Source organism: Rattus norvegicus, chromosome 18, assembly GCF_036323735.1.
Source record: "Rattus norvegicus strain BN/NHsdMcwi chromosome 18, GRCr8, whole genome shotgun sequence".
Lineage (NCBI taxonomy): Eukaryota > Metazoa > Chordata > Mammalia > Rodentia > Muridae > Rattus > Rattus norvegicus.
This window is the reverse complement of record NC_086036.1, coordinates 73,180,530-73,206,034: the sequence shown is the minus strand read 5'-3', so window position 1 is coordinate 73,206,034 and position 25,505 is coordinate 73,180,530. Positions and strand designations below refer to the sequence as shown.

General features: G+C 50.3%; 1 protein-coding gene across 2 annotated transcripts in view; it reads right to left on the bottom strand.

The window, feature by feature from the left end:
* The window catches only part of Loxhd1 (lipoxygenase homology PLAT domains 1), a 152,643-nt gene that overhangs the window by 39,750 nt on the left and 87,388 nt on the right, over positions 1-25,505 (bottom strand). Inside the window, exons 22-33 of one of the 2 annotated variants that reach the window (NM_001414400.1) lie at positions 24,192-24,358; positions 22,837-22,941; positions 21,662-21,790; positions 20,368-20,532; positions 15,798-15,979; positions 12,429-12,545; positions 11,460-11,622; positions 7,842-7,996; positions 3,862-4,071; positions 3,600-3,735; positions 1,538-1,746; positions 608-793 (exon numbers count right to left, since the gene is read on the bottom strand). In NM_001414400.1, coding sequence (NP_001401329.1) covers positions 608-793; positions 1,538-1,746; positions 3,600-3,735; positions 3,862-4,071; positions 7,842-7,996; positions 11,460-11,622; positions 12,429-12,545; positions 15,798-15,979; positions 20,368-20,532; positions 21,662-21,790; positions 22,837-22,941; positions 24,192-24,358 — 1,924 coding nt within the window. The remainder of the gene's footprint in view (positions 1-607; positions 794-1,537; positions 1,747-3,599; positions 3,736-3,861; positions 4,072-7,841; positions 7,997-11,459; positions 11,623-12,428; positions 12,546-15,797; positions 15,980-20,367; positions 20,533-21,661; positions 21,791-22,836; positions 22,942-24,191; positions 24,359-25,505) is intronic. The other variant, NM_001106132.4, reaches the window with a different exon arrangement.

The window sequence follows — 25,505 nt, the reverse complement described above, 5'->3', positions numbered from 1 at the left end:
GCCTTCGTCTCTGGTGTCCTTTGCCCCGTTGTTATGCTGTGAGTGTGGAGAGCATGCACCTCTCTGCAGAGCAATGATGGTGCATGTCTGTGCAGAGCAATGATGGTGCACATTTGGGCAAAACAATGATGGTGCACATCTGTGCAGGGCAATGATGGTGCACATCTGTGCAGGGAAATGATGGTGCACATCTATATAGAACAGTGATGGTGCACGTCTGTATAGAACAATGATGGTGCACATCTGTGCAGAGCAATGATGGTGCACATCTGTGCAGGACAGTGATGGTGCACATCTGGGTAGAGCTTATACCATCCAAAGCTCTTCAGGGATGGCAAACAAACACATTACTTTTGTCCAGGACTGAGCACAGAACAAGCAATGAAGGGAAATGTTATTTGCACACGATGTAGGAGAAGACTTAGGCCCAGAGGAACCAGGAGACTTCCCCAATGTCACACAGCAGAGGACCAAAAGGGAACAGTCTCCTGGCTTGAGCTAAGTAAGTCCAACCATTTCTCCAGGCTAGTTCCTGCCAGTATCTAGTGATGACTCTCCTATCCCCTTCCCCTTCATCTTCCCTGTGCCTTGCAGGGCACACACATACCTTCTTCCCAATGTTCACAACCATGGCATCCAGGAGGTCAAAGACACGGGAGGTGACACCATCCCCTCGGTCCTTGGCAAGCCAACAGTTGCAGCGTAATGTGTACTTGGTACCCTGGGTAGGCACTGCCAAGCACAGCTCCTCCACCAGCCAGCAGCTCTCAGGGGAGGCTCCATCGTGGCCCAGCTGTAAGGCACACCATCCCTGTGAGGATCTTGGCAGAGCTGGGAAAAAAGCCTTCCTTGCTCGGTGTCCTCTCCCTGCCTTGCACTCTCACACCCAGTCTTTCCTCCCAATATGCTGGATGCCTACCGGCCAGAAGACCTTCCACAGAGGAGATTTCACAGTTAATCAAAACATGACCGTGGTGGGCCTGATCTCATCTAGTGAGCTCTTTAAAAGAGACTGTGGGTGTTAGGGCTATAGGAAAGCAGGTCATTCAAAGCAAGAGAGCTTGTCTCCTACTGTTCTGATTAAAGCCATGGACAGGTTTTGGTGAGTGACATAGTCAGGGACTGACAGGAACTGAGCCTCACTCCTGCAGCAGCAAGGGACTGGATCTGGCCAACAGCTTGTTGCCTTGGAGAAGGATGGAGGTGAGGTCACACTTTGCGTTCATTTCAGGAGGCCGAGAAGTCCAGGCCGGACTCCTGACCCAGGACAGGAGTTGTTGTCAGTTACTAATTTGATGGTAACTTGTTACACAATAATGAGAAAACGGGTACACAGGGTATCTATCTCTACTGAATGGGCAGAAATGGGAAACCTGAGGCAACCCCACCCACTGATGGTGAGGGCTGGAGACTGGCCTCTAACTCAGAGGGGCTCCAGGTTATTGTTCTGTTGGTCCAGAGTTCCCCATCCCCATGGGTCAGCCAGTTTTTTCACTCCCCAGGGAGAGTCAGCATCATGGGGGCCCAGGGCCAGCACCTCTATTTTCTTGATGATGCCCACATCCAAGCCACCAACGTAGAACTCCTCCACAGAGCCACAGCTGAAGCCTCGCTTCCCCTGGGGAAAGTCCAGCCAGATGCGGTTGGTACGTTCATCATCTTCCCCAATGAGCAGGACAAAGGCGCGGCTATCAGTGGCTGCCTCCTTGTGCTTCCCAGTAGTCACTGATACATAGTAGGGGATCACTGCAAGAGACCATGGGGGTTAATGTCACGACAGGCCAGCTGGCCAAAGGCCTTGGGCTTGGGAACTTGTAATGACCTTGGGAGGGCTCTCAAGGGTCCTCCCCTTCCTTGCTTCCTCAGAGAGCAAGTGCACAAAAGCCTTCTAGATAGGCTACAAGTTCATTGTGGTGTGTGTCTGCTCTGTAGGGATGAGGTAGTCCGTAATGCCCAATGGAAGACCAAAGAGAGTGTCCTTGTGTCCCTTGGAAGGTCAGGCTTTTGAAAGCCTTGTTGGCCAGTTATCTGACTTGAAATTTTCCCTCTCAGACAAGGAAGAACAAAAAACTTCCCACCAGGTCTAGGGGTTTCCATGCCCAGGCTAACCACTGTTGAGAAGGAAGGTCTGACAGAAAGCAGGAACTGGGGACTACTAATCAAAGTGTATTATACCCGTAACTTAGCTGAGGGAAGGTCCAAGGGCATCTATTTCTATACCAAACTAGATTAGTTTGTTCAGCAAACAAGCTTGTTCAGTTCACATCGCTTAGACTTTAGATGCTCAATAAGGATTCATTCTCCTTCTTGTCAAGGGTGGTCCTGATAGGTAAGCCAGTGAGTGATTGCTGGGTGGCACTCAGAGGTAATTGTTTAAGGGTCTGACTCTTTTGGAAGGAGTGCCCTATTCATTCATTCTGCTTGGTTTGAGGATGTGAGGGCCAGCGCCTCAGCTCTCATCTTAGAGGGCTCCCTTGGATGGCCTTTAGGGTAGGAGTCTTTTATAAGGATTCTAGAGGGAGCAGGTTATAGGAACCAGCTCCCTGGGCACCCTGGATCTGTCCTTGGCACCCTGGAGCTGTCACATCCACTTTAGATTGCCTTTGAATTTTTTTATGCACTAGAAAAATGCTGAAGTTGTTTAGGCCATGGTCTCCAGTTCACTGTCATTTGCAGTTAGCAATGAATAAGTCAAGAACCCCTCTCCAGGCCTGTCATCCCAGCTGACAGGAGTCAGTGCCCTGCTGCCAAAGGCCTAGGTTACACCATCTGTATCTCTCTGAGAGTTATCCAGAGCAGCCTATCCTGGCTGGAGTCACTGGCACAGCACTCTGTGCCAACAGCTGTTTAACTCCCCTGGCCTCCCCACAGGTGACCACGGGCCTTTGTTAAGGACATCTACTTTGTGGATCCTGTCATTTTTCACACACCGAGAAGGCAGCATGTGGACAGAGTCTCGATCTCTGTGACCCCCATGCTGTCCTAGAGGGTGACATTGCACTGGTCACACTCTTAAATCTAAGAAGGTCTTCTACATGTTCGAAAAATGAATATAGAACTACCTTATCTCAGAAATATGACCTGGGAAATGAATTTCTCAGGGCATCGTTTTATGGAGGAAGCAAACACATAGGCCATGAGACTGACTTGTCCAAAGCTGGTTTTAGTGTCAGAACCAGAAATGGATTATAAGTCCCCAAATGAACAGCTTGGGCTCTCTCTCCTGCACCGAGGAACATACAACATTAGACTTTGGGTATTAGACACATGAGAGATTCCAAATGTTAGCCCTGCTTTCTGTTGGGTTGTCCCAGATCCCCTAGCCAGTTCTGAGAGTCAGGGTGAGGGCGGAGTTTAAGACAACACCCTTCTGATGGATTAAGGAGATTATCCCCACAACATGATCTATTGCTTCATTTGTAGGGAACTTCTCTCTGCTCGGTCGCAGGGCTGTTGAACGTGCAAACACCACAAAATACAAAGTTCTAGGCCTGCTTCATCAGTAACAGTGGGGCTGTAGCAACAGCCCATCTTAAGAATAGCTTAAGGTCATTTTCCTGGGCCAGTTCATTTTCTAAAGAGCTCCCTGCTCTGCTTACCGGGGCCATCCTGAACATAGTCAACCATGGGTCCTGTCACTGTGTCAATGTCCACGTCTGCCATCTTGGAACTCAGGGCGATCTCCCAGAAGTCAGCCGGGCTGCTGCAGTTGCTGCTGCGGTCTCCAGTGTACTCCTGCAAGGAAAAGTGCAGCCTGGCTTCGTTGCAGTGCCAGCATCTTCTACTCCAAGGATCAACCCTGAGTATAAAGAGGCCTACAGGCTGTGGCTGCAAGGAAGTCCCAGCACCCCTTGGTGGTACCTTCTCATAGAAGAGCCTCTCCAGCCGCCCATCCTCCTTCTTCAGGGATAGCCAGCGCCCACACAGGAATAGAAACTCGTCCTCATTGGTGTCATTCCATATCTCCACCTTCTCCACATACCAGTCGGCACACCACTTGGTGTTGTCATGGCGGAGCTTGATCTTGTAGATGACACCCAGGTCAGCGGCCTCGATGATGAAGGTGTCAGCCTGGAGGGTTCAAAGATGAGGGCTTGGCGGGGATCGCACTTTAAGCCCTGGGACCCCGTCTACTAGATTCCCAGTTTGAGTGGACGATCCCTGATGAGAGAGTCCCTTCTAGAACTGAATCCCAAAGATCAAGGTTTAGTGTCCAAGTTCAAGATTCTCTTCCTCATTGGCCTAGTTATAGCGCCCACTCACGTAGGACACTGCTTCATGTCCTTACTGGGTAAGACTGCCTTTGCCTGGATTTCTCTTGGGAGAAGCCTGTGGGTGTTTGGGAGAAAATGTCTCATGAACTGAGTGAACTATTCGAAGGCTATGTCCAGAGCGGATGAGGAAATGTTGGCCCAGGTCTGTTAGCCAGAAGCTTCAGCCACCAAACTGATTAAAGTCAAAGCAAGCCCACACTCCACTTGGCTGCCTCTGCGTTAAAGGAGGATCTTAACGTGCAGCAGGCCAGCTCTCACAGAGGGAAATCAGAAGCCTTCTGGGGCCTCGCCCCTTTGGGGACAGCAGACTGATTGTGGGGCAACATACTCTGTTATGGAGAGGAGCCGGCCCCATCTCCATTTAAGTATCTTGGTGTCTGCATCCCACTGAATGCCAAAGGTCAGGTGAGAAGTTTTAGACACTGCTGTGGCTTTTAGGTACAAGGGGAAAACTATAACACAGCAGCGCCCTGTGGCACTGCTATGGTACATGAACACAAGTACAGAGAGAACACCTGGAAGGACGAAGAGAGTGTGGCTGCCCTTTAAATGTGCTCGGTGGCCTGCTGGGGACATGGCAGTTGGGCTGTGTAGGGCGGGTACTGAAAGTCTACAAATAACCATGGTAGACGTGGGCAATGTCCATGACCTGTGTGACCCTGGGGACATTGAGGTAAGGTAGTGTTCTATGAGCACTGGGTGGGCTGGTGGGACCTTCTGGGGACCAGGTTTGGCTTTATACAGTGGCAGATGCGGAAGGGCCGACAGTGATGGAGGAGTCTTCTGGGGAGACTCTCTCAGACCAGGCAACCGATTAGATGTAGGCAAGGAGAGGTTGCTGGTAAGAAAGGTGCATCAAGAATGACTCCTGACCCCCAGAGCAAGTGGCTAGAGACATGGAGGCTTTCAAGTCCTCAGCGATGGACCCAGGAATTCACAGTTAGTGTCTAGGCCAGATGCGGAGCAAGGAAACCAGGGACTGAGCATGGTGGTCCATGCCTATGATTCCACAACTTGGGAAATGGAGGCAGGAGAACTGTCATGAGTTCCAGGTCAGCTCGAGTCACATAGTTGAGTTCTGGATTAACCTGGGCAAGAGAGTGAGACCCTATCTCAAAAGGCCCCAACAAAGCAAAGGAAAAACCAAATTAACTAGCAAAAACCCCAAACAACAAAACCAAAAGAAACAAAGAAAACGGGATAGGGCAGACTTATAGAGTGGTGTGTGTGTGTGTGTGTATGTATGTGTGTGTGTGTGTGTGTGTGTGTGTGTTATGGTGTGTGTGTGTGTGTGGTGTGGTATGTGTGTGTGTTGTCTCTGTGTGTGTGTATTGTCTGTGTGTGTGTGTGTATGTTTTGAAATGAGAGAATAGATTGTATCATATATATACATATACATATATATACACATATACATATGTATATATATACACATATACACATACATACACATATATATATTAAATTTGGTGTTTATATTTATTTATTTATTTATTTATTTATTTATTTATTATGAGTACACTGTAGCTGTCTTCAGACACACCAGAAGAGGGCATCAGATCCCATTACAAATGGTGATGAGCCACCATGTGGTTGCTGGGAATTGAACTCAGGACCTCTGGAAGAGCAGGCAGTGCTCTTAACCACTGAGCCATCTCTCCAGCCCCATCTTATTTATATTTAAACCATTTATTCTCTGTTTTCGTTGAGCATCTATTATTTTCCAGGCTCTGACATGGACAAAGTTTTATCCATTAGCCCCGCGAGGCACACTACTGTTAGACCAATGCATTTTTCAGATGTTAGCACTAGGCATCCCTGGCAGGTGGGGTCAAGGGAGCTCTCCTAAGCCGTAACGAGGCCCAGCGTGGCTAGCAAACTGGGCACAGTTGGGTATCTCACGGCTTAGTTTGGCTGGCTTTCACAGTCACTCGGAACTATTTTGTGAGACACAGAGAAATTAAGTAAGTTGCCCAAGATTACATAATCAATTAGTATTAGAAACAGTGTCTAATTCGAGTGATCTGAGCTCACGGTTTGGGTACCTAATATAACGCATCCCTGGTCTAGAGCCAGGGACGTCACAGAATCTATTTTGACCTCTTTAGCTATCTACTTTTCCAAAATGAGAAGAGCAAGATGAGTCCTCTCCTAAGTACTATATCTGGGCAGTGAACAGCTTCATCTCTTGTGCTGTGTGTGTGTGTGTGTGTGTGTGTGTGTGTGTGTGTGTGTGTGTGTGTAGAGAGAGAGAGAGAGAGAGAGAGAGAGAGAGACAGAAAGGGAGACACAGAGAGAGGCAGAGAGAGACAGAGAGACAAAGACAGAGACAAAGACAGAGAGAGACATAGAGAGACAGAGAGAGACCTGTAAATTATCTTCCTCAGTATGCTGATGAACATTTCCTCTTTCTCAGTACAGAGGTCTAACTGGGAATCGTGTTATTCCTGATTCAGAGGCAGGAAAGTGAAGTTGAAGACTGATGGTCTCTATCCAGATGATTAACTAGAGTGCTGGGACATAACCTTCTGAGGACCCAGCAGCCAGCTTGGGGCTCCTCCTTTGAGCCTGGCACATGGGGTCACCAGGCATTACAAACCCACTTACAGGAAACCTGCTACTTGTCCCACAGTGAATTCCCTACTCACCAGTAGCAGGTGGTTCAATATAAAAAGGCCTGTCTGGCTGAGAGTTAGACCCTTGGGACATGCGTGGATGTTACACACTCATGGACACTGGCAAGACAGTAGCCGGATCAATGCCGTGACTCTGCTCTTTGGAGATCCCCTGGCCTGTGGAGTTTCAGGTAGACTTAGGTACATGGAGAGGAAGGAAGGGGACCAAGGATCCTGGAGGACCGAGTGAAGGGTAGGGCAGCACACAGGGGAGCGGGGAACTGTGCTGGGAGAGCTGCACGGAAGGCAAAGTTTTGGATGGACTCCGTCCTTCTTGTAAACCACAGTGTATCAGAGCAAGCGCTGCAAATGCTTGCTGACTGGCCGTGTGTCTTTCAGGCCTTTTTTTTTTTTTTTAATAGTCATAGCACCTTAATCGAGAGCAGGCTTGGCCCCTCGATGGACAGGTCAAGGTGAGAGAGTGAGGGGCCCTTCTGCTCCCGCTGTTATTTATATTGAGGGCCTCAGCTCTGCACTCCATACTTGAGCTGATTTATATTTGTTTCCTCATCCTTGTGACAGAGAAACTAAGGTCAGCAAAGTTGAATCAGACAAGAAACTAAAGGCAGAGCCGGGCTTCCAGACCCCCAATCAAGAGTTTTTTTTAGGCTAGCCTCTGCCTCTTGTGGCCTCCATGTTCTTGTGCATGAACCACCCTCAGTGAGTTGGTTTCTGAAGAGGCCATTCCCATAAACTAGAGCTCGGGCCCAACTTCCACTCCACCCCAACCCTTATACAGGACCCAGGGAAGTATATCGGCTAGCGAAGGGGATGATCTGTGTTTACATAGGAAAAGCAACGTCAAAAGGCCACGGGAAGATGCACCTCACCCCACAGAATTCCAAGATACTCTCAGGACCAAGAGAGGTGGCGTTCAGTGTGTCTCTCCTACCGTTCCTTTCTCAAACTTGTTGGTGCGGTTCTCTGACTTGCCAAGGTACCGCTCCCCAGTGTCCCCGAGGTCTCCGTAGATGGTGATGTAGACCTTGGCATCTGTCCCCGCCCCAGGAACATTCCCTGTGAAGATCTGCACAGAGTACAGCACAACTGCCCATCGAGTTGGACAGTCAGACAGACAGATAGAGGCGAGAAAGAGCAGGGTGGAAGCTCATTAGCTCAAGGGAGCAGGGTTGGTCGGCATACAAAGCTCTGGTCCAGGCCCTGAAGCTGTTGCATTTTCTTTCTGCTGCTTGGATATGCATGATCAGCTGCACCATGAGTGGGTGCTTCAGTCAGAGTCACCCATCAGATCTGGACTCAGGAGGCTCTCAGAGAACCAAAAGATGGGGACTTTTGGAGTGTCCCCCAACCCATTCACCTATTCAAGTTAGTCCAAGGAGATTGCCCTAAGTATGTCTTCACTATGGTCACTGAGTCTTTATGCTGTGATATTGGCAATGCAAGGCCTTGTCTTCTAGCTACACCATTCTTCTAAATGGATTAGGCATGTGTGTGGAGTAATTTTCAAATAATCATCATCTTCCTGACTTTGATTTATTCTTCAGCCCATTGGTACCACTCACGTTGCCCCACTATCCCCAGGGAAACTCTTTCCCCTCAACCACAGAGACTGAGAATATCTCCTTTGTTCTCATGGTGCCTGGGAAGTAGCTGAGTACTAGGATGATGATGACTAGTATACAAGGATCCCGAGGGAGATGGAAATGAGTGTGGTCTTGGCTTTGCTCTGCTGCTGTGGCTCAGGAAGGAAGACTTAGACAGCTGCTTCCCCAGCCTCCAGCCCTGTGGACAAGCGAGTCCTCCATGTGCTTTCCACAGGCGCTAAGGTGACTTTGCTCCCTTCTCTGTGTCCCTTTGCCCTGGGAGATTCAAGGGAATGGGATGAAAAGGAAGTTTTTGGAGTGGTGATTAGAAACTGGGAAGGGGGAAGGTTTGTTCCTGCAGTGCTGTTCTTAACCACCCAGAGAAATGACCTAAATGTTGGCACAGACCCAGAGCACAATGGCAGGGAAACTAGGGTGGTGTGGTACCTATCCTGGACTAAGGGCCATTCCTGTGAACCCAGGGGACTTACAAGACTTAGAAGGTGGTTCTCTTTCTTACAGTGACCAAGAAGAGCTTTGCTTCCAAGCCCTGTAAGTGGGCCCACAGCCACCGCTAACTCGTGTAACAAATCAGTGTGCTGTGGGTAGCTTTTACCCACAGTTAGGGACATGTTCACATCCCCCCACCCCACTATGGTCCCTGATATGTCTTCTTTTCCACTGGATTTCACAGCATCATGCTTCTCTTTGGCTTTCCTGGGTCCCTCATCTTCTACACAGCCCCTGGCTACTAAATCCTTGAGTCTTCTGTTCTCATTTTGTACAACGTGCCTTTGTCTTCCTTGACCTCCTGAGTCTGCATCTTCAACCCAGTTTCCTGTGCTTCAAATTTCCAACTCCTGTCACCTAATGGCTACCTCCACTGGGACTAGAGGCCAGCATCACAAACTCACACATCTAAGTGAAACTTGATCTCTCCTGTACCTAAACCTTCCCCAAACTCATCCTTACCATCCCTGACTTCATAGCTCATTCTCCCTCACTCTGCAAAACTCCTTGTTGTTTCACGAGACTAGGAATGGTTAAATGCGTGCCCCCTGGTACAGACAATATCGGGGGCCAGTCTATCCTGCTCAGCTTGGCGCAGAAGCAGTCAGTATGTCATGGGCCTCGGTAACTGATAATGAAATTGCCTCTTTGTTGCTTAAAGAGGCAGCATTACCCAAGTCTGTCGGGCCAACACCAACGTGGGGTAACATTAGCAATCTTGTCACAGCTTAGACACAACAGTTGATGACTGTCCTCTCCCTGCCATTCCCCCCTCCACTTCTGGCAGCATTCAAGCCTGTTCCGCATGTGAAATTATCACAGGTGGGCGGACCTGTTAGAAACGCCTCTTCTAGGAGCCCTTGTCCCAGACTGAGATGAATGATCTTCTAACACCCCCACTCCACCTCCTGCTGCTTTCTCTGGTCCTTTGGTAATTAAGAAAACCAATTCAGCTTCTCAGTGCTGAGCAATACATACGGGGATGCAGGATATAGCTATTTCTGGATCCTCCTCCCTCCCGTCCCACCCTGGCCACACAGCCTGTCAGGGAAGAGGTGTCTCCTTAGAAACCCAGAGCGGGTTCTGCAGAGCACAGTTTATACAGAACAGCCCAAGAGTGATGTTAAAAACAGCAGCCTAGGGTGTCCATCTGCGGTCAAGATAGAAAACAAAAAGATATATTTCCCTTACTGGATAGCAAAGAAAATATGAAGAAAGGAATGTGTGTGTGTGTGTGTGTGTGTGTGTGTGTGTGTGTGTGTGTGTGTGTAGAAAGAGAGAGAGAGAGAGAGAGAGAGAGAGAGAGAGAGAGAGGTCTCAGATGAAAGGAAAATGGGGGCTGTCACTGTTTTACATAACAAGGAAAACACAGTCGTTCCTTGTCTTTTGACTCTCATTAGCAGAAAGATCTGTGTCCCAGCCCCACCCGCTTCATAAAAGAGTCTTGAGTTTTACTGGAATCCTGGGTCTTACTCCAGTTTTCCAAAATTGCACTGTAACTTGGGGTTGGTTTTCTAAGTTCTTGGAGCTTCTGTGTAGACTGCCCCGTTGGGGAGAACCACGGGCATTTTTGTGTATCATTAGTGGTAGAGACTTCTGTAGGTGACATTGATTACCGAATAGTTAAAGCTTACTCGGAGCTGAGTGGCTACAAAGAAAGAACACGTGTGTGCACGTACACACATGTGCCCACAGTGTAGTGAGAGGAGAAAGCTGGGCAGTGAGACCTCAATGCCAGCAGGCACAGAAAGGACCGGCATTGTGCAGACTCTTTAGGGGGATAGGAAGATAACCACAGTCTGATGATGTCACTCAGACCCAAGGGAGGAAGAAGCAGGAGAAGTGGGTGGTCAGGATGATTCAAGTCCTGCAGAGAAAGAGGAGTCATGGAGAACAGTGTAACTAGCAGATACAGAAAACAAAACCTGGCGACCCAGAACCTGGACCTAAACCCAGAGATAGGCCTTGTCGGGAGATTTCTACCCTGCTTTCCTTCTTAAAAACAAATCCTTTACAGGACAGGGTTTTAAACCAGGTGCTCATGTGTTAGGCAAATACTCTCCCACTGAGGTACGCTCCAGCCTAACAGAGGAACAGAGAGGGCCACACCACACCAACTATGGCCAAGTGAACTGAGCAGCACAAGGTCAGGAGCAGGGTAATCTAGGCAGTGGGAGATCTGTTGGGATGTATCACTCTGCAAAAGGAGGAAGGGGTTTGAGCACACAGCTTGCAGCGAAACAGGCCAGAATCTGAAGACTGGCTTCCTATCTTCCAGATGTGTGGACATGGCAAGTTATGCAACTTCTGTGAGCCTCAGTTGTCCAGTGATCGCACAGACCGTCCTCCTCTGTGAGGAGGCTTGACCTAGCAGGGGCAGGGGCTCAGCAGGGAGGAACTTCATGTGCAGCAAAGGCCACTCAGCCCTCCCACCCTGCCCTAATACACGCACTTACTGTCCAGAGGTTCCTCCACTTCCTTGTAGACCTGCCTTAAGGATCCATCTTTCATGTACTTCTCAGTGAAGATGTCATAGGGGACCAGTTCTCGGATGGTCTTCTTGTCATCCTCAGAGGTGGCGAGCCATCGATCACAGGGGAAAGTCAAGGTTTCTGTACCCTGGGGTGAGGAGGAAGGAGGACAGTTAGTCTGTAAGGAGGGGACCGCCAAGACCAGTGATTCTTCAGTGTGATGAAGATCATGGGAACCAAAGACAAAGAAGTTATTGCCTCACGGTACACAGGGATTCTTTCTAGCCTGATTTCAGAAGATCTAGCCTTAAAGATTTACACAACCACAGGAGGAGTTAGTTAGCCTTTTGAAGGCTTCACTTCCTGGGTCAAATTTAAAAATCATTATCTGAATCCTATCCCAGATACTTGGGCCCAGTAGGTGAAGCAGGGTCTCTGAGTTTTTAAATCCGTCTTGTCAGAGACCGCTTGCCGTCCCCTAACTGTGGAAGTTTATATTTTCCTAGTGTTTCCCAAGTTGTTCAGGTTAAATTTTCCTCTGGAGTTGACCCTGGTCAAGGACATGCTGGTCACTCACCAGTCCTGTTGTTTTGAGACAGACACATGGACCAGAACAGATTGCCTTGACCAGTGGTTCTCAGCCTTCCTAATGCTGCAACCCTTCCTCGTGTTGGGGTGACCCCTCAACCATAAAATTATTTCTGTTGCTACTTCATAACTGTAATCTTGCAGCTGTTATAAATCATAATGTAAGGATCTGATTGACAGGTCATATATCTGATATGTGACCCCCATGAGGCAGTCATCCTACCCCACAGGAGTTGTGACCTACAGGTCGAGAACCACTGAAAGATTTTGTTGGCCCCGAGCTAGTTAACAGGCTGAAGTAGCCGACAAGCCAGTATGCTATCTGGGAAAAGGTGAAGCACTGGGAAAGACCCATTTCCAACTTACGTCTTTCTCGGGGAGGAGCCTGCGGATGTCCACGTGGGAGCAGTGCCACCCAGGGTTTATGCCTGTGTTGTCATGGCCAATCCGAATTTTTTCTATGATCTCACCCACGTCTTCTAACTTCAGAAAGAAAAGAAGGCACGGTGTGTCAGTAAGGCTTCCACCACCTCGTATGTCCTCGGGGCATCCATGTTCAGATCCCCCTTGAACTTCTAGGTGCTATTTGCTCTCATCTATCTCTACTGAGCAGTCAGGACAAGCCCCTCCTCTGCACATGGCACACCAATGCTTCCTTCCCTCAGTCTGGACACGGATGGCCCTGATTCGGGCACTCAGGTCTTTCAGGGGTATCTGACTCTTCCCATCCTCCATTACTTGATGCCAGAGTAGCGCAATCTCTGAGGACTGAGTTGGGTCTCAGAAGAAGGGATCTGGTACATCCTGTGCTCCTGTCTTGCTGGACAGACTATGTTCAAATCTTCCAATTCTTAAGAGCCCCTCCATTTCTATAATTCTTTTTCTCTACTCCTATAGATTCTGTTCCCCCAAAATTACAGAAAATAGTGTCTTAGTCAGCCAAAACCAGAACCAGGGATGGGGCAGCCCATTGAGATCAAGACTAGGTCAACAACCACAGAATGGTATTCTCTCTCTCTCTCTCTCTCTCTGATTTGTTTATTTTATGTATATGAGTATTCCATCACTCTCTTCAGACACACCAGAAGAGGTCATCGGATCCCATTACAGACGGCTGTGAGCCACCACGTGGTTGCTGGGAATTGAACTCAGGACCTCTGGAAGAGCAGTCGGTGCTCTTAACCACTGAGCCATCTCTCCAGCCAGCCAGCATGGCTCTCTTTATCACCTGTTCTTTAGCTCTAAGTCCCTGGCCAAGCACCTTGCTACTCCCTAGACAGACAAGGGAGCCACAGGTGCTGTGAACCGTGCTGCCCTCCCAAGACGCTCCACTACCTGTCACCTGCTCTGGAGCAGAGAGCAGAATCCATGGCCACAATGGTCCTTAGAAGCCTTGCAAGCCCAGAGGACTCAGAGCAACTAAACAAAGATCAGTGCTTCCAGGTGATGTAAGGGCTGTAGAGATTTCTGATGGATCTTATGACTACCTGTCGAAAAGGTATTGATGCCCCAGGAGAAGGCTGTGATCCACATCTCAACTGATCACCTCACACCCGAGGTGGCCAGAAAATACAGGGTCCCCAGCTCATCTTCCACTTAGGGGCCTCTATTTCCTTCCCTGTCCCATTCGCTTTGAGGTTTGGGACACGTGGCTTCAATGGCACGTCTGTAAACTTAGTCCTATGGCAAGCCCTTGTCATCTTGTCTGTGGCACCATCGGCAACAAGGAGGCCCTCAGAGGCCTGCTGGGACTCATAGATGGGATGGGATCAGAAGGTCCTGGCAGTCACCTTTGGAGGGTGGGGGTTAAAGACATTGTCCAAGAAGGCTGTGGAGCTGAACTGCCGGGACCCTAGCTCACTGAGTAGTGCTACCTTCGTACGTTTCAAACCTTCCTTGTTCTGGGTGCTTATGTGTGACATGGGATTATGATACTGACACCTTCTTGGAACTGTCACCGTGAATCAATGACTTAGTCCTTATTGAGTGTTTACAACAGGGATGACATTTCAGATGAGCTCAGGAATCTGAACTGCTAATGTTCTTCTCCCAGCCGACCCCTCAGGGTGGGTCACAGAGAGGGGGAGCAGTTTGCTAACAGGTAATCCACAGTGAGGGTGGGAAGGTGAGTCATGGACTGAGTGACGGGCTGAGGATCCACCAGAGAAGAGTAGAGAGGTAGAAGATGCAGGCAGGAAAGACAAGCCTTTTCATTTGTCCAACTCCCTCACTCCCTGAAGACTCAGACAGTTGACAAAGAATGAACAAATTAACTGGCAAATTATAACTGCTCACTACTAATAGGGATCTTATTGATAAATACTAATGGGGACCTCATTGATAAAAGCCCCCAGAAGTCCTGTTGAGGTGGAACCTGGGCACTAATTATATCATTCCCTGTGATGCACCCACCATATCACCTTGTGTGGAGAGATGTTAGCCTGTGTGGATGACTGAATCAGCCCTGATCTTTTTCCATGGCAGACTTCCCACCAAAGTTGCCTGCTCCCAGAGGGATAGGGAGAGAGTTAAATTCTCGAAGCAGCAGCGGGCTAAGGGTAAGAATAAGCTAGATGTTTTTGTTTCCCACTAGAATACAAGGGCATGTCACTACTGGTTTCCCATTCCCCAGGGAGCTGAGGCTTGCAAGGCTCCTAGGTCCTCTCCCAGGCTGGCGTCATCCCTACCCTCTTCCCAAGCTCCACTATGCTCACCCTGTGCCCTCAAGCTCCGTGTTGCATCTGTTTTCACCACTGGCCCACTGGGCATGCTGTCACCTCCCGGGGATACCTCTTCTTGTCCCGAGAGTGCCCACTTCCATGCCTGGCTTTAAGCCATCTCCTCCAGGACCTTTTCCTGAACACCAATGACAAGCTCAATCCACTGGAAGGAAAGTCTACCACAGAGTGTAAGGGCACACACGTCAAAGCCTGCAGGTTTGATTCTGGTTCCCCTGCATGCTAGCTATGTGGTTTGGGGAAAGTCACTAACCTTACTGTGCCTCAATCCCCTCCTCTTTACCTGGGTCCAGTACAACGCAGAATTGTTGCAAGGGTCCAGTGAACATAGATAGAACCCATATGTTAGGGCCTCAAACCATAGGACCAGTGACGGTGACAAGCATTAGATCTCCCATCTTGAGTGAAGGACCGGGCCTCCCAGTTATACCACAAGCTCTTGCAGGCAGAGTCTGGGCTCTTCTGCTGTGTTTCCTGCCCACACCATCTCACACGAGAGGACAACACAGGCTGGATGAATTGTTCTGCACACGGGCATGTGGGAATTCCACGGTGCTGGAACCCACATCCCCAGTAAACACCAGATGACCGAACCCCTTTGCCCAGATCTGACAGGAGCTATGAAACATATAGCAGCTGTGTCCAACTGGCTATAGCGTGAAAGCCAAGCAGAAGACGCAGCCCTGCACAATCCCCTGTGAGAGATTTGCACCATCCAGCACCTCAGCTCCTACCTGCCTGGAAGCTGGGCTGCATCCGTGGTAGAAGCAGGAAGATATCCTGTTGGTATGCCTGCCTCCCCTGGTTCTCGTCATCATCACCTTTAAACCTGACAACTTGTCCTAAAAGACCTACCTAGCTTCACCATCCTCCTGTCTGGTTGGACGTGAAGGCTCAGGGAGGCTGACCAAGCTGCTCACCTCCCATTCGCTGTGGCCCATCTCGATGAAACGCTCCTCTGACCCCGCCCTCTATGGAAGTGCAAGGAGCCAGGTACCTCTACAATAAAGCGGGAGGCTGACTTCCTCTCGAAGAGCAGCTTCTGTTCCCTCTTATTGGTGCACAGGAACTTCTGCCGGGTGCACACGGCATCACAGCCGTAGATGACTATGAAGACGTTGGCGTCCGTCCCAGCAGCAAAGACATCGCTGGTGTAGAGGGTGATCTCATAAGGGACAACTGAGAGATATGGCAGAGGGCAAGGACAGGGGTGGCAGGAAGAGAACAGAAGATACCGTAGGTGAGGCCGTGTTCTTTCCGGCCTCAGTGGTGGCCTTTTAGAGGGAACATCTCATGCCTCATATCTAGAGACAGCCCTGATCCTCCAGACAGGGACTTATGACAGACTGGCTGGAGATATAGGTTATGGAATTTGAAAAGCTCGAGCCCAAATCTGGGGCCTAACCTGATGATCAGTGTGGCCTGGACAAGTTGGTTAAGAGCCTTCATTTTCATTGATGCGCACCCACCAGGAGGCTTAGCCATACTCTGTAACCCGGAGCTTTGCATTTCAGAGGCAAACTGCCAATCGGAGAGCCAGGCTCAGTGATGAAATAGCATTCTCTTCTCATTCTGTCTGCTGCTCTTAGTCCCCCATTGGCTCCAAACCGGCAAGCTCCCATGTCATACCTGGCCTCTCATTCAGCTGCTCTGACTTAATAGATGTTTCTTATAGGGGAGTGGCCAAGAGGAGGAGGGAGAGGAGGAGGGAGAGGAGGAGGGAGAGGAGGAGGGAGAGGAGGAGGGAGAGGAGGAGGGAGAGGAAGGGGAGGAGGAAGGAGAGGAGGAGGGAGAGGAGGGAGAGGAGGAGGGAGAGGAGGAGGGAGAGGAGGAGGGAGAGGAGGAGGGAGAGGAGGAGGAGGAAGGAGAGGAGGAGGAAGGGGAGGAGGAAGGAGAGGAGGAGGGAGAGGAGGAGGAAGGAGAGAAGGGAGAGGAGGAGGGAGAGGAGGAGGGAGAGGAGGAGGGAGAGGAAGAAGAGGGGGAAAGAGTAGAAGGAAGAGGAGGAGGAAGGAGAGGAAGATGAGGAGGAAGCAGAGGAGGACAGAGAGGAGGAGGGAGAGGAGGAGGGAGAGGAGGAGGGAGAGGAAGAGGAGGAGGAAGGAGAGGAGGAGGAAGAGGAGGAGGAAGGAGAGGAGGGAGAGGAGGACAGAGAGGAGGAGGGAGAGGAGGAGGGAGAGGAGGAGGGAGAGGAGGAGGGAGAGGAGGAGGGAGAGGAGGAGGAGGAAGGAGAGGAGGAGGAAGGAGAGGAGGAGGGAGAGGAGGAGGGAGAGGAGGAGGGAGAGGAGGAGGGAGAGGAGGAGGGAGAGGAAGAGGAGGAGGAAGGAGAGGAGGAAGAGGAGAAAGAGGAGGAAGGAGAGGAGGAGGGAGAGGAGGAGGGAGAGGAGGAGGGAGAGGAAGAGGAGGAGGGAGAGGAAGAGGAGGAGGAAGGAGAGGAGGAGGAAGAGGAGAAAGAGGAGGAAGGAGAGGAGGAGGGAGAGGAGGAGAGAGAGGAGGAGGGAGAGGAGGAGGGAGAGGAGGAGGGAGAGGAAGAGGAGGAGGAAGGAGAGGAGGAGGAAGAGGAGGAGGAAGGAGAGGAGGAGGAAGAGGAGGAGGAGGAAGAGGAGGAGGAAGGAGAGGAGGAGGAAGGAGAGGAGGGAGAGGAGGAGGGAGAGGAGGAGGGAGAGGAGGAGGGAGAGGAGGAGGGAGAGGAGGAAGAGGGGGAAAGAGTAGAAGGAAGAGGAGGAGGAAGGAGAGGAAGATGAGGAGGAAGCAGAGGAGGAGGGAGAGGAGGAGGGAGAGGAGGAAGAGGGGGAAAGAGTAGAAGGAAGAGGAGGAGGAAGGAGAGGAGGGGGAGGAGGGGGATTCTCTAGCTACAAAACTGTCTACCTTTAAAGGAGAGCTGCTGGCAAGTGACTTCCCAGTGCAGCCGCTCCACGACAAGCAACCAGTGTGTCTGTATGGACTGAGGATCTGCTCTACTGGAGCTCTCGGAGGGACTGACTAATAAAGATTCCTAAGTTTCTCTTTGGAGTGTCTGTGGCGTGGGCCTAATTCACACCTTACAGTACAGTTTGAAGCTGTTCATCTGAATCAAGTGTCAGCTACAGGGTGAGATTCATTAGCAGGTTATGTAAGGTTAGCGAGCAGTCAACCATATCCTGACTGCTATTGCATACCACGTGGAGTGAGGTAACTTTTGTGATAGGCTTGGCATACATGCATATGAATAAATATACTCATTATGGATTGCTGGCCAGAGAGATAGAGATAGATAGATAGATAGATAGATAGATAGATAGATAGATAGATGATAGATAGATGATAGATAGATGATATAGATAGATAGATAGATAGATAGATAGATGATAGATAGATAGATAGATAGATAGATAGATAGATAGATAGATAATATGAATACAGACTGGGAAGAGGGCTCCGTTAGTAAAGTAAGGATGAGGATCTGAATTCAGATCCCCAGAACCCACATAAAAAGCTAGGTACTATGTCACATGTCTGTGACACCGGCATTGCGGGCTAAGACGAGAAGGATGGATCCCTAAAATTAATGAGAGCTTCAGGTTCAGTGAGAGAGACCCTATCCTGAAAAACAAGAGGCACAAAGCAATTGAGGGGACACCCAACATTGTCGGACCTTAACATGCAGCCACATATATGTATACACACCTACACTATCAAGTACATACACCACACCAAACATACATAATATATCACATACATTACCAAAGAACAGAAAGAGAGCAGGAAGAAGAGGAAAGAAGGAGGAGAGAAAGGAAGGAAGGGAGGAAGGAAGGGAGGGAGGGAGGGAAGGAAGGAGGGAGGGAGGGAGGGAGGAAGTTAAAACCCTAAAAGGAGTCCACAAGCAAATACTCCTTATTTTATGTTCTTGGATCTTAAAGGGACCCATCCATTTTAGGAGCTGCCTGTTCTTAGGGGATCTCAACCTTCTCTGAATGAGGAACTGCCTCCAGTGTCCTGAAAGGATTCCCTGAAGAAGTATGGAGATATCCATGCCTGTGGTGGCACCAGTCTCACCCATTGGGAACTTGTCATGTGCCAGGTTCAGTACTATGCCCTGGACAGCACCGTCATCCCCAGAGTGCCAGTGGAGTGGTATTGTGCCCATCTCATCAGAGCCACAAGCTGCAGAGGGGTGAAGGGACTGGTCCCAGGTCACATGGTGGGACCTGAGCCCAAACTTGTCTGACTCCAGAGCTACAGCGTCCACTTCTGGGATGAACTGGAGGAAATTATTTCAGCCATGGGGTGAGGTGGTTCATGAACACTTCCCCTGACCCTTGACTGAAACAGCTGGAGGCTTTTTCTACTGTTCCAGAGCCCCTTGGCTGTGTTCCCCTCTGCCCAGAGACTCTCCAGAAATAGGTCTGATCCAATCCCTTCCTCCTTGTTTCCTCTTAGGGCTTTTCAGTTCTTTCCCCACCCCACATCCCTTTTTAAAAAAGCAAGCGCGAGTCTAAGATTCACCTGCTCTAGGTTATGTTAGAATGTTATGCCGCTTCCTGTAAAAGGCCTGAGCATCTACTGTTGCCCGTAAGGGTCCTGGAACCAGTTCCCAAAGATGCAGGGAGACACGGGGTACTCAGTCAGACTATGCAAAATCTCAAACTGGTGCGACACAAAATGTGGCCTGTTAAGGTGCCACAAGGGGGGTGGGTGCTCCTGCACCCGGGACCCAATCGTTCCTCCTGTCAGTGCTGAGTGTTGGTTCAGTCTGACTTGCACTTTGGGGAGCTTCTGGGGCAAGGCTAGGTCGAAGCCTTGACTAGGGGAAAGGTCACTTCTGTTCAGGTTTTGGAGCGGAAAATACACTGGCAACCTGTTGATCCCAACTTTGACTGATCCATACTGTTTGATTCTGAGCTGTTCAGGGGGGGAAAAATTTTAGTAGCGTTCATTATTTAACCAGAAAACTAAACTGACTGTTCTGTGTGGGTTTCAGATCTCACCAAATTCTGACAGATTTTCGCAGTTCGGCTGATTTCAGTTTGGGTGTTAGCACCTAGTACGGACGTGCGCGCCCATGAACATCAGGCGTGAACATTTCATGACAGGGAGTCACCCACCTTCCCTCCGATTTGTCCAGGGAAAGGAACATTTACCTCAAGTTCTCCCCTAACCCCCACTAGGAGAAAGTGTCTGAGTAGGAATTTCTCTGGCTTGGTAGAATGTGAAGAGGATGGTGATGGGGTGGGTGGGTCATCGCTCCTCGTGAGCACTGATTTAACATTAGTCACCCTGCGTCACGGTCTCTATTTTATAGACGAGAAACACTGAGCCCCAGAGAGGCCAGACAGTGCACTGTCATCAGTGTGTGTTGTGTAGAGTTTGGAATAAATCCAATATTATCTTTTTGGGGGTCCAGGGCTAGGCCCACAGTATTCTCTCACCCCCACCCCCACCCCCCGAACTCAGGACATCTGAGGAGGGAAAAGGGAGCTGAACAGAACGGTAGAGGTGGGTTTGGCACCGTGCCAACCGTGGAGGAGAGTCTGGGGCTGAGTCAGGACAGCAGGTTATGGGGGCCCCCAGGAGGGCCAGCCTTTCCATACATGGCGTGTAGAGCCGTGTCTGAAGCTCCGCGTGGAAGAGATCCCTGACGATGCTCCCGTCGTCCTCATTCTTGGCCAACCAACGGCCGCAGGGAAAGGTCATGCACTTCCCAAGAGATGGGGCATCCACCTCCACCCAGTCTACAAACCAGCCTGGGGCCTTGCCTGTAGATGAGGGGAGAGAGATGGGGGAGGGGTAAGGGGGAGAGGGAGAGGGAGAGGGAGAGGGAGAGGGAGAGGGAGAGAGAGCCCATTAAGAGTGTGATTAAGAGCGTGTGCAGATATGACTCCCTGGGGATGAGCTCAGAAACTCCCGGTTCCCTTCTCTCCTTGAGCTCCCAGAGCTCCACCAGTCTTTTAGCACCGTTTGCTGACAGCGTTGTCAAGACAACACTTATTAAGATGTGCACACGACTAAAACTGCATCCCACTCCAGGCTGGACCAGAAGAGCAGCAGCCCAAGGGGGCTCCTGCCATTGCTGGTCTTGGAGAGGCACTGAGAGGAGGTAGCAGGAGGGCAGGCAAGTCTGATCAAGAGAAGCAAGGACGCTGTGGGGGTGGACCAAGCTCCAGACAAGCTAGCTCAGGGATGCACAGAAGCTTGTGTCCACGGAGACGTTCTTATCCCATTGTGCCTCACTGCTCCCTGGCTCTATTTGTGATGGATGAGAGCTGAGGCAACACATTTAGGGAAGGAAATGAAGACCAGGACAAGACCCTTGTCCTAACAGTCCCTAGAGTGCTGCTTCTAGGATGGGGTTTCCTCCTCTAACTAAGAAATGGAGGTTTGGCCAATAGTAAAGAGTCCTACTTTACTGTGGGGAAAAAAATGGATGCTTCCTTTGTCTGGCTGCTCTGTCAGTAGGTTCCATGAAGCTGGCTCTTCGGTTCCTACACTAGGGTCCCTAGGCTAGCAGTTGCGTATGGCCAAGGGACTTGAAAGATAAGCACATTCTCAGAACCCCTGGATTGGAGACAATAGGGTGGACCTAGAAGCCATGGTCTAATATCCCCTCCCACTCTGAATGACGTCAATGCACCACAGGTTAGAGACCCATTGATCTCTTTCAGGTGCACATTAACATCACTGAGGTTGAGATCTGGAGAGAGACTTCCAAAGCACCTGTGTGCAGGTCCCAGGGAAGATGAATAATCCCAGAATCTGTGGCAGCCAGGGCTCCACTGGGCAAGTGAGAGTCAGAAGCTGTGTCCCTGTGGAAGGCATGACGCCCACAAGTGACTGGTCCAGGGACTCTGTAGCTCTGATAGGGAAGAGAAGGGAGGGAAACCAGACCTGTGTTGTCATGGCCGATCCTAACTTTCCAAAGGTCTCCCAGATCCAGCGTCTCCACGGTGAAGATTTCAATGCTGTCCCTTTCAAATTTGTCACTGTTGGTTTTGGAGGACTTCAGGAGGGTCATCCCTGCCAACCAGATAAGCCCATGGTGACTGACTAGCTCTGAGACGGTCCCAACCTGTTCTCACCCACCCTCCTGCAGAAAACCTTCTCGCATAAACCTCCGGAGAGACAGACCTTGCTGAAAACTGCTTAATGTCTATGACTTGATTTCCTCAGTCAGAGAGAGGTGACCTGGTGCTTTCCCTGCGAGGCCTGAATGAGACTCTCATGCAGAGGGGTCAAGAGCAGGACTGACAGCAGAAAGCCAGGGGAAGTAAGGGCAGTGGCCAGAGCCCCTCACTTCGCTCGAACATGACTCAGGAACCATTGTACGAACTCATCGATTATCAGACGCGACTTATTTCGTTCATTCTACATCATTTGCTTTATTAACCTACTAAGTAACAGGGACGAGCGATGTTTATTGAGTGCCACTTTCACCTCCAAATTTTAAGTGTTCCGTGTCATAAAACTCAGAGCCCTGTAAGACACATAAAACCTTATCTTGCAAGTGGGGAAAGCTAAGGCACAGAATGGTTAAGCAACATGTGGCTGATCACACAGCCTGGAATGGAAATTTGAACCAGTCAGTCAGGCTGCGGAACCAGGGTTTGCATTAACGTATCTCACAGCCAGGGAGGGGGAGGGGTTCATTCATCCTCAGTGGTGCTTGGCAGAGGCCTTCAAGCTAATGCATGAAGATCGCTGGAAGGAAAGTTTCCTCTGTAGACTCACTCGGTCATAGTGGCAGGGAGAGGATTGGGTGGGAGGTGACAACACCAAACTGAAGGTGCCACCTTCCCTGAGGTCCTGTGCAGCTGCTGGAGTAACTCTGGTGCGCTCTGAAGACTTTATCACAGGGACCCTGGAGCCCCAGGGCTGAGCTTTCTTGAACTTGAAGGAGTCCTTTCTTCTAAGAGATTACTGGGGTACAGTTAGGACAGGCTGCATACAGAGGAACTGCTTTTGTCATGGGGCCCAATCCTGTGTTCCTCAGTGAGCAGTGTGGAAGAGAGTTTATAGAGACAGAGGAATCTTCCGCTAAGCCCGCCTGGGTGCCTCTCTCTTACCGTTGTTATCTTTCGTGCCAAAGAGCGTGATGAAGACGTTGGCATCTGTGCCTGCGTTCTTTTTGTCCCCAGTCTTTATGGTCACTGAAAATGTGGTTGATTTATCTGCCAGGAGGAGAAGACAGAAGGTGAGCTGTAGCTCACCTGGGGAATCCAAAAGAGGGAGGACAGGCGACTTGATTCTACCACTGTGGCCCTGTCACCCCAGTTCCTCCCCTGTATCAGTCCTACACCTGTGAGCCCTGTAGTCAGCAACAAACAAGTCTGTTCACACAGTCAGTTCTGCACACTGCTTTCCTTGGAGTGCCATTAGCCCGGGAACTCCTCAACAGACAAGTGTCCCTGCCCTGCTTCCTACAGGAAGCCCTCTCGGTCTACATAGGTGGCACACAGATAAGTAAACATGAGGTGGCAGGGAGTCAGTAGCCCACAGCCAGGCCCTCTGCTCAGACCTCTTCAGGCTGAGTGAACCTCTTGCCAGATATGGCTATTTCCCCCCTCAGAAATATGTCTAAAAGTGTACCTGGAGGAGGACAAAAGATAAGGCAGAGCTAGCCCAGCCAGTCTGTCCCTGAAGAGCACACTTCATAGCTGTGGACCTCTTTATTCCAAGCCGTATGCTAGGCATACAGGAGCCTGCCCAACTCCCAACCTCTACATCTCTCCATGAAGAGAGGAGAGTGCAGGGCAGCTACAGTATCTAGGAGGAGGTGCCCAGAGCCCATAAGTAGGAAAGTGGGAAAGAGTTCAGAGGAAGGGAAGGAAAAGGGAAAAGGAAGTAGGGAGAAAGAAGAAGAGAAGGAAGAGGAGGAGAAGGAGGAGGAAGAGGAAGAAGAGGAAGAGGAGGAGGAAGAGGAAGAAGAGGAGGAAGAGGAAGAAGAGGAGGAGGAGGAGGAAGACAAAGAAGAGGAGGAGGAAGAAGAGGAAGAGGGGGAGGAGGAAGAGGAGGAGGAAGAGAGGAGGAAAAGGAGGAGGAGGAGGAGGAAGAAGAGGAAGAGGAGGAAGAGGAGGAGGAAAAGGAGGAGGAAGAGGAGGATGAAGAGGAAGAGGAGGAGGAAGAGGAGGAAGATGAGGAGGAGGAAGAGGAAAGGGTGAAGAGGAATGGGAGGAGGAAGAAGAGGAAGAGAAGAAGGAGGAAGAAGAGGAGGAGGGGGTAAGAGGAGGAGGAAGAGGAGGAGAAAGATGAGGAGGAAGAAGAAGAGGAGGAAGAGGAGAAGGAAGAGGAAGGGAAGGAGTAAAGGGAGGGGAGGGGAAAGGGGAAGGAGAAATGGAGGGGGAAGGGAAGGGGGAGGGGAGGGAGAAAGGGAGGAAGGAAAGATGGGACAATGGACAGAATCATCTCTAATAGAAGAAACCTTTCTGCTCCAGAGCCAGGTTGTCGAGGGGATTATTGTCACCCTGGCCCCCGCCCTCCTCGTCTTCACTAGGTAGCACGTAGGACTCATCCACTGGCAGCAGCTCCCTGGATAACTGGCCGTCATCCTCCTCGACTGCTAACCAGCGCTGGCACGGGAAGTAGTACCTGTAGGGAAGGGTAAGGAAGACTGGCGCAGCTCTTTGGAAAGATCTCATGAGAACTGAAACAGTCTGAGCAGGGCTGCAACTCCCCTGGCTGCCAGCCACAACATTGCACCCCCAATCTGCCTGGTTAAGGAATTATACCCACACGTCGATAAACAATAAACCCAGAGACGCTCTCAGTCTGTAATACACTGGGCGGAAAAAAAATATAGAAAGAGAGGAACTTAAGAGACAGTTACGGCGCCCTTCTCAGGCAGTGTGAGGCCAGCGTCTCGGGCACAGTGCTGCACAGGGAAGGTGTTCTGTAGCTATGCATGGAGTCTGTGGACTTCAACGGCATAAACCAGGGGTGTTTATGGCAGATGTGTGTCTAGGGAGCAGAAAGTGGCATCCCAGCCATCAAGGGAGATGATACCTATGAAGACTTCTCCATGGAAAAGCAGTACCCAGCATAAGGGGGAGGGGCCTGGAGAGGTTACTAAGGACTCACTTTTACAGTTCAACTCTCTAGCTCCTGTCTCCTGAGGACTCTCAGTTAATCCCTGTGTGATCTTGAACAAGTTCTTTCCTAGGATCACCAGATTTAGTCAACAGAGGGCCAGGACTCCTAGTCCCACTTGAATTCTGCACAAACGACTGTTTGTGGTTTTGTGTGAATCCCCCCTGACATTTGGAACGCGCTCCTGTGACTAAGGGTGCGCTCTCTGTAGGAACTTGCTAATTCAGCCTCGATCACTCTTGCCTTTTCCTTCCTCCTCGTTCCTTTTCCTCAGTTGGGCTCCTGGAGGCTGTACTCCAGCGCTCAAGCTCCAAGGGTCTGAGAACGCAACTCCTCTTGCTTTCCATTTGCATCTCTGCTCCTTGCCCTGATGTGAAAATGCCATTTATGAACTAATCCAGCTCTGAGGTAGACAGTATCCCGGCAAGTGTCTCTTCTTGCCGGCCATGCCCTCAGCACCTCCAAGTGTTAGAGAAGCTGACCAGCGGGTGTGACATCAGCACCACACCCAGACAGGCAAGGCAGGCCATTTTGTAGGGATAGACTGGGAGGGCAAGAGGCAGTGCACTGTGGCGACTCAGAGTAGACAGCCATGAAAGCAGTGCTTCTGTGGGAAACGTGCACCATTCTGCAGGTTAGACTTTAATTC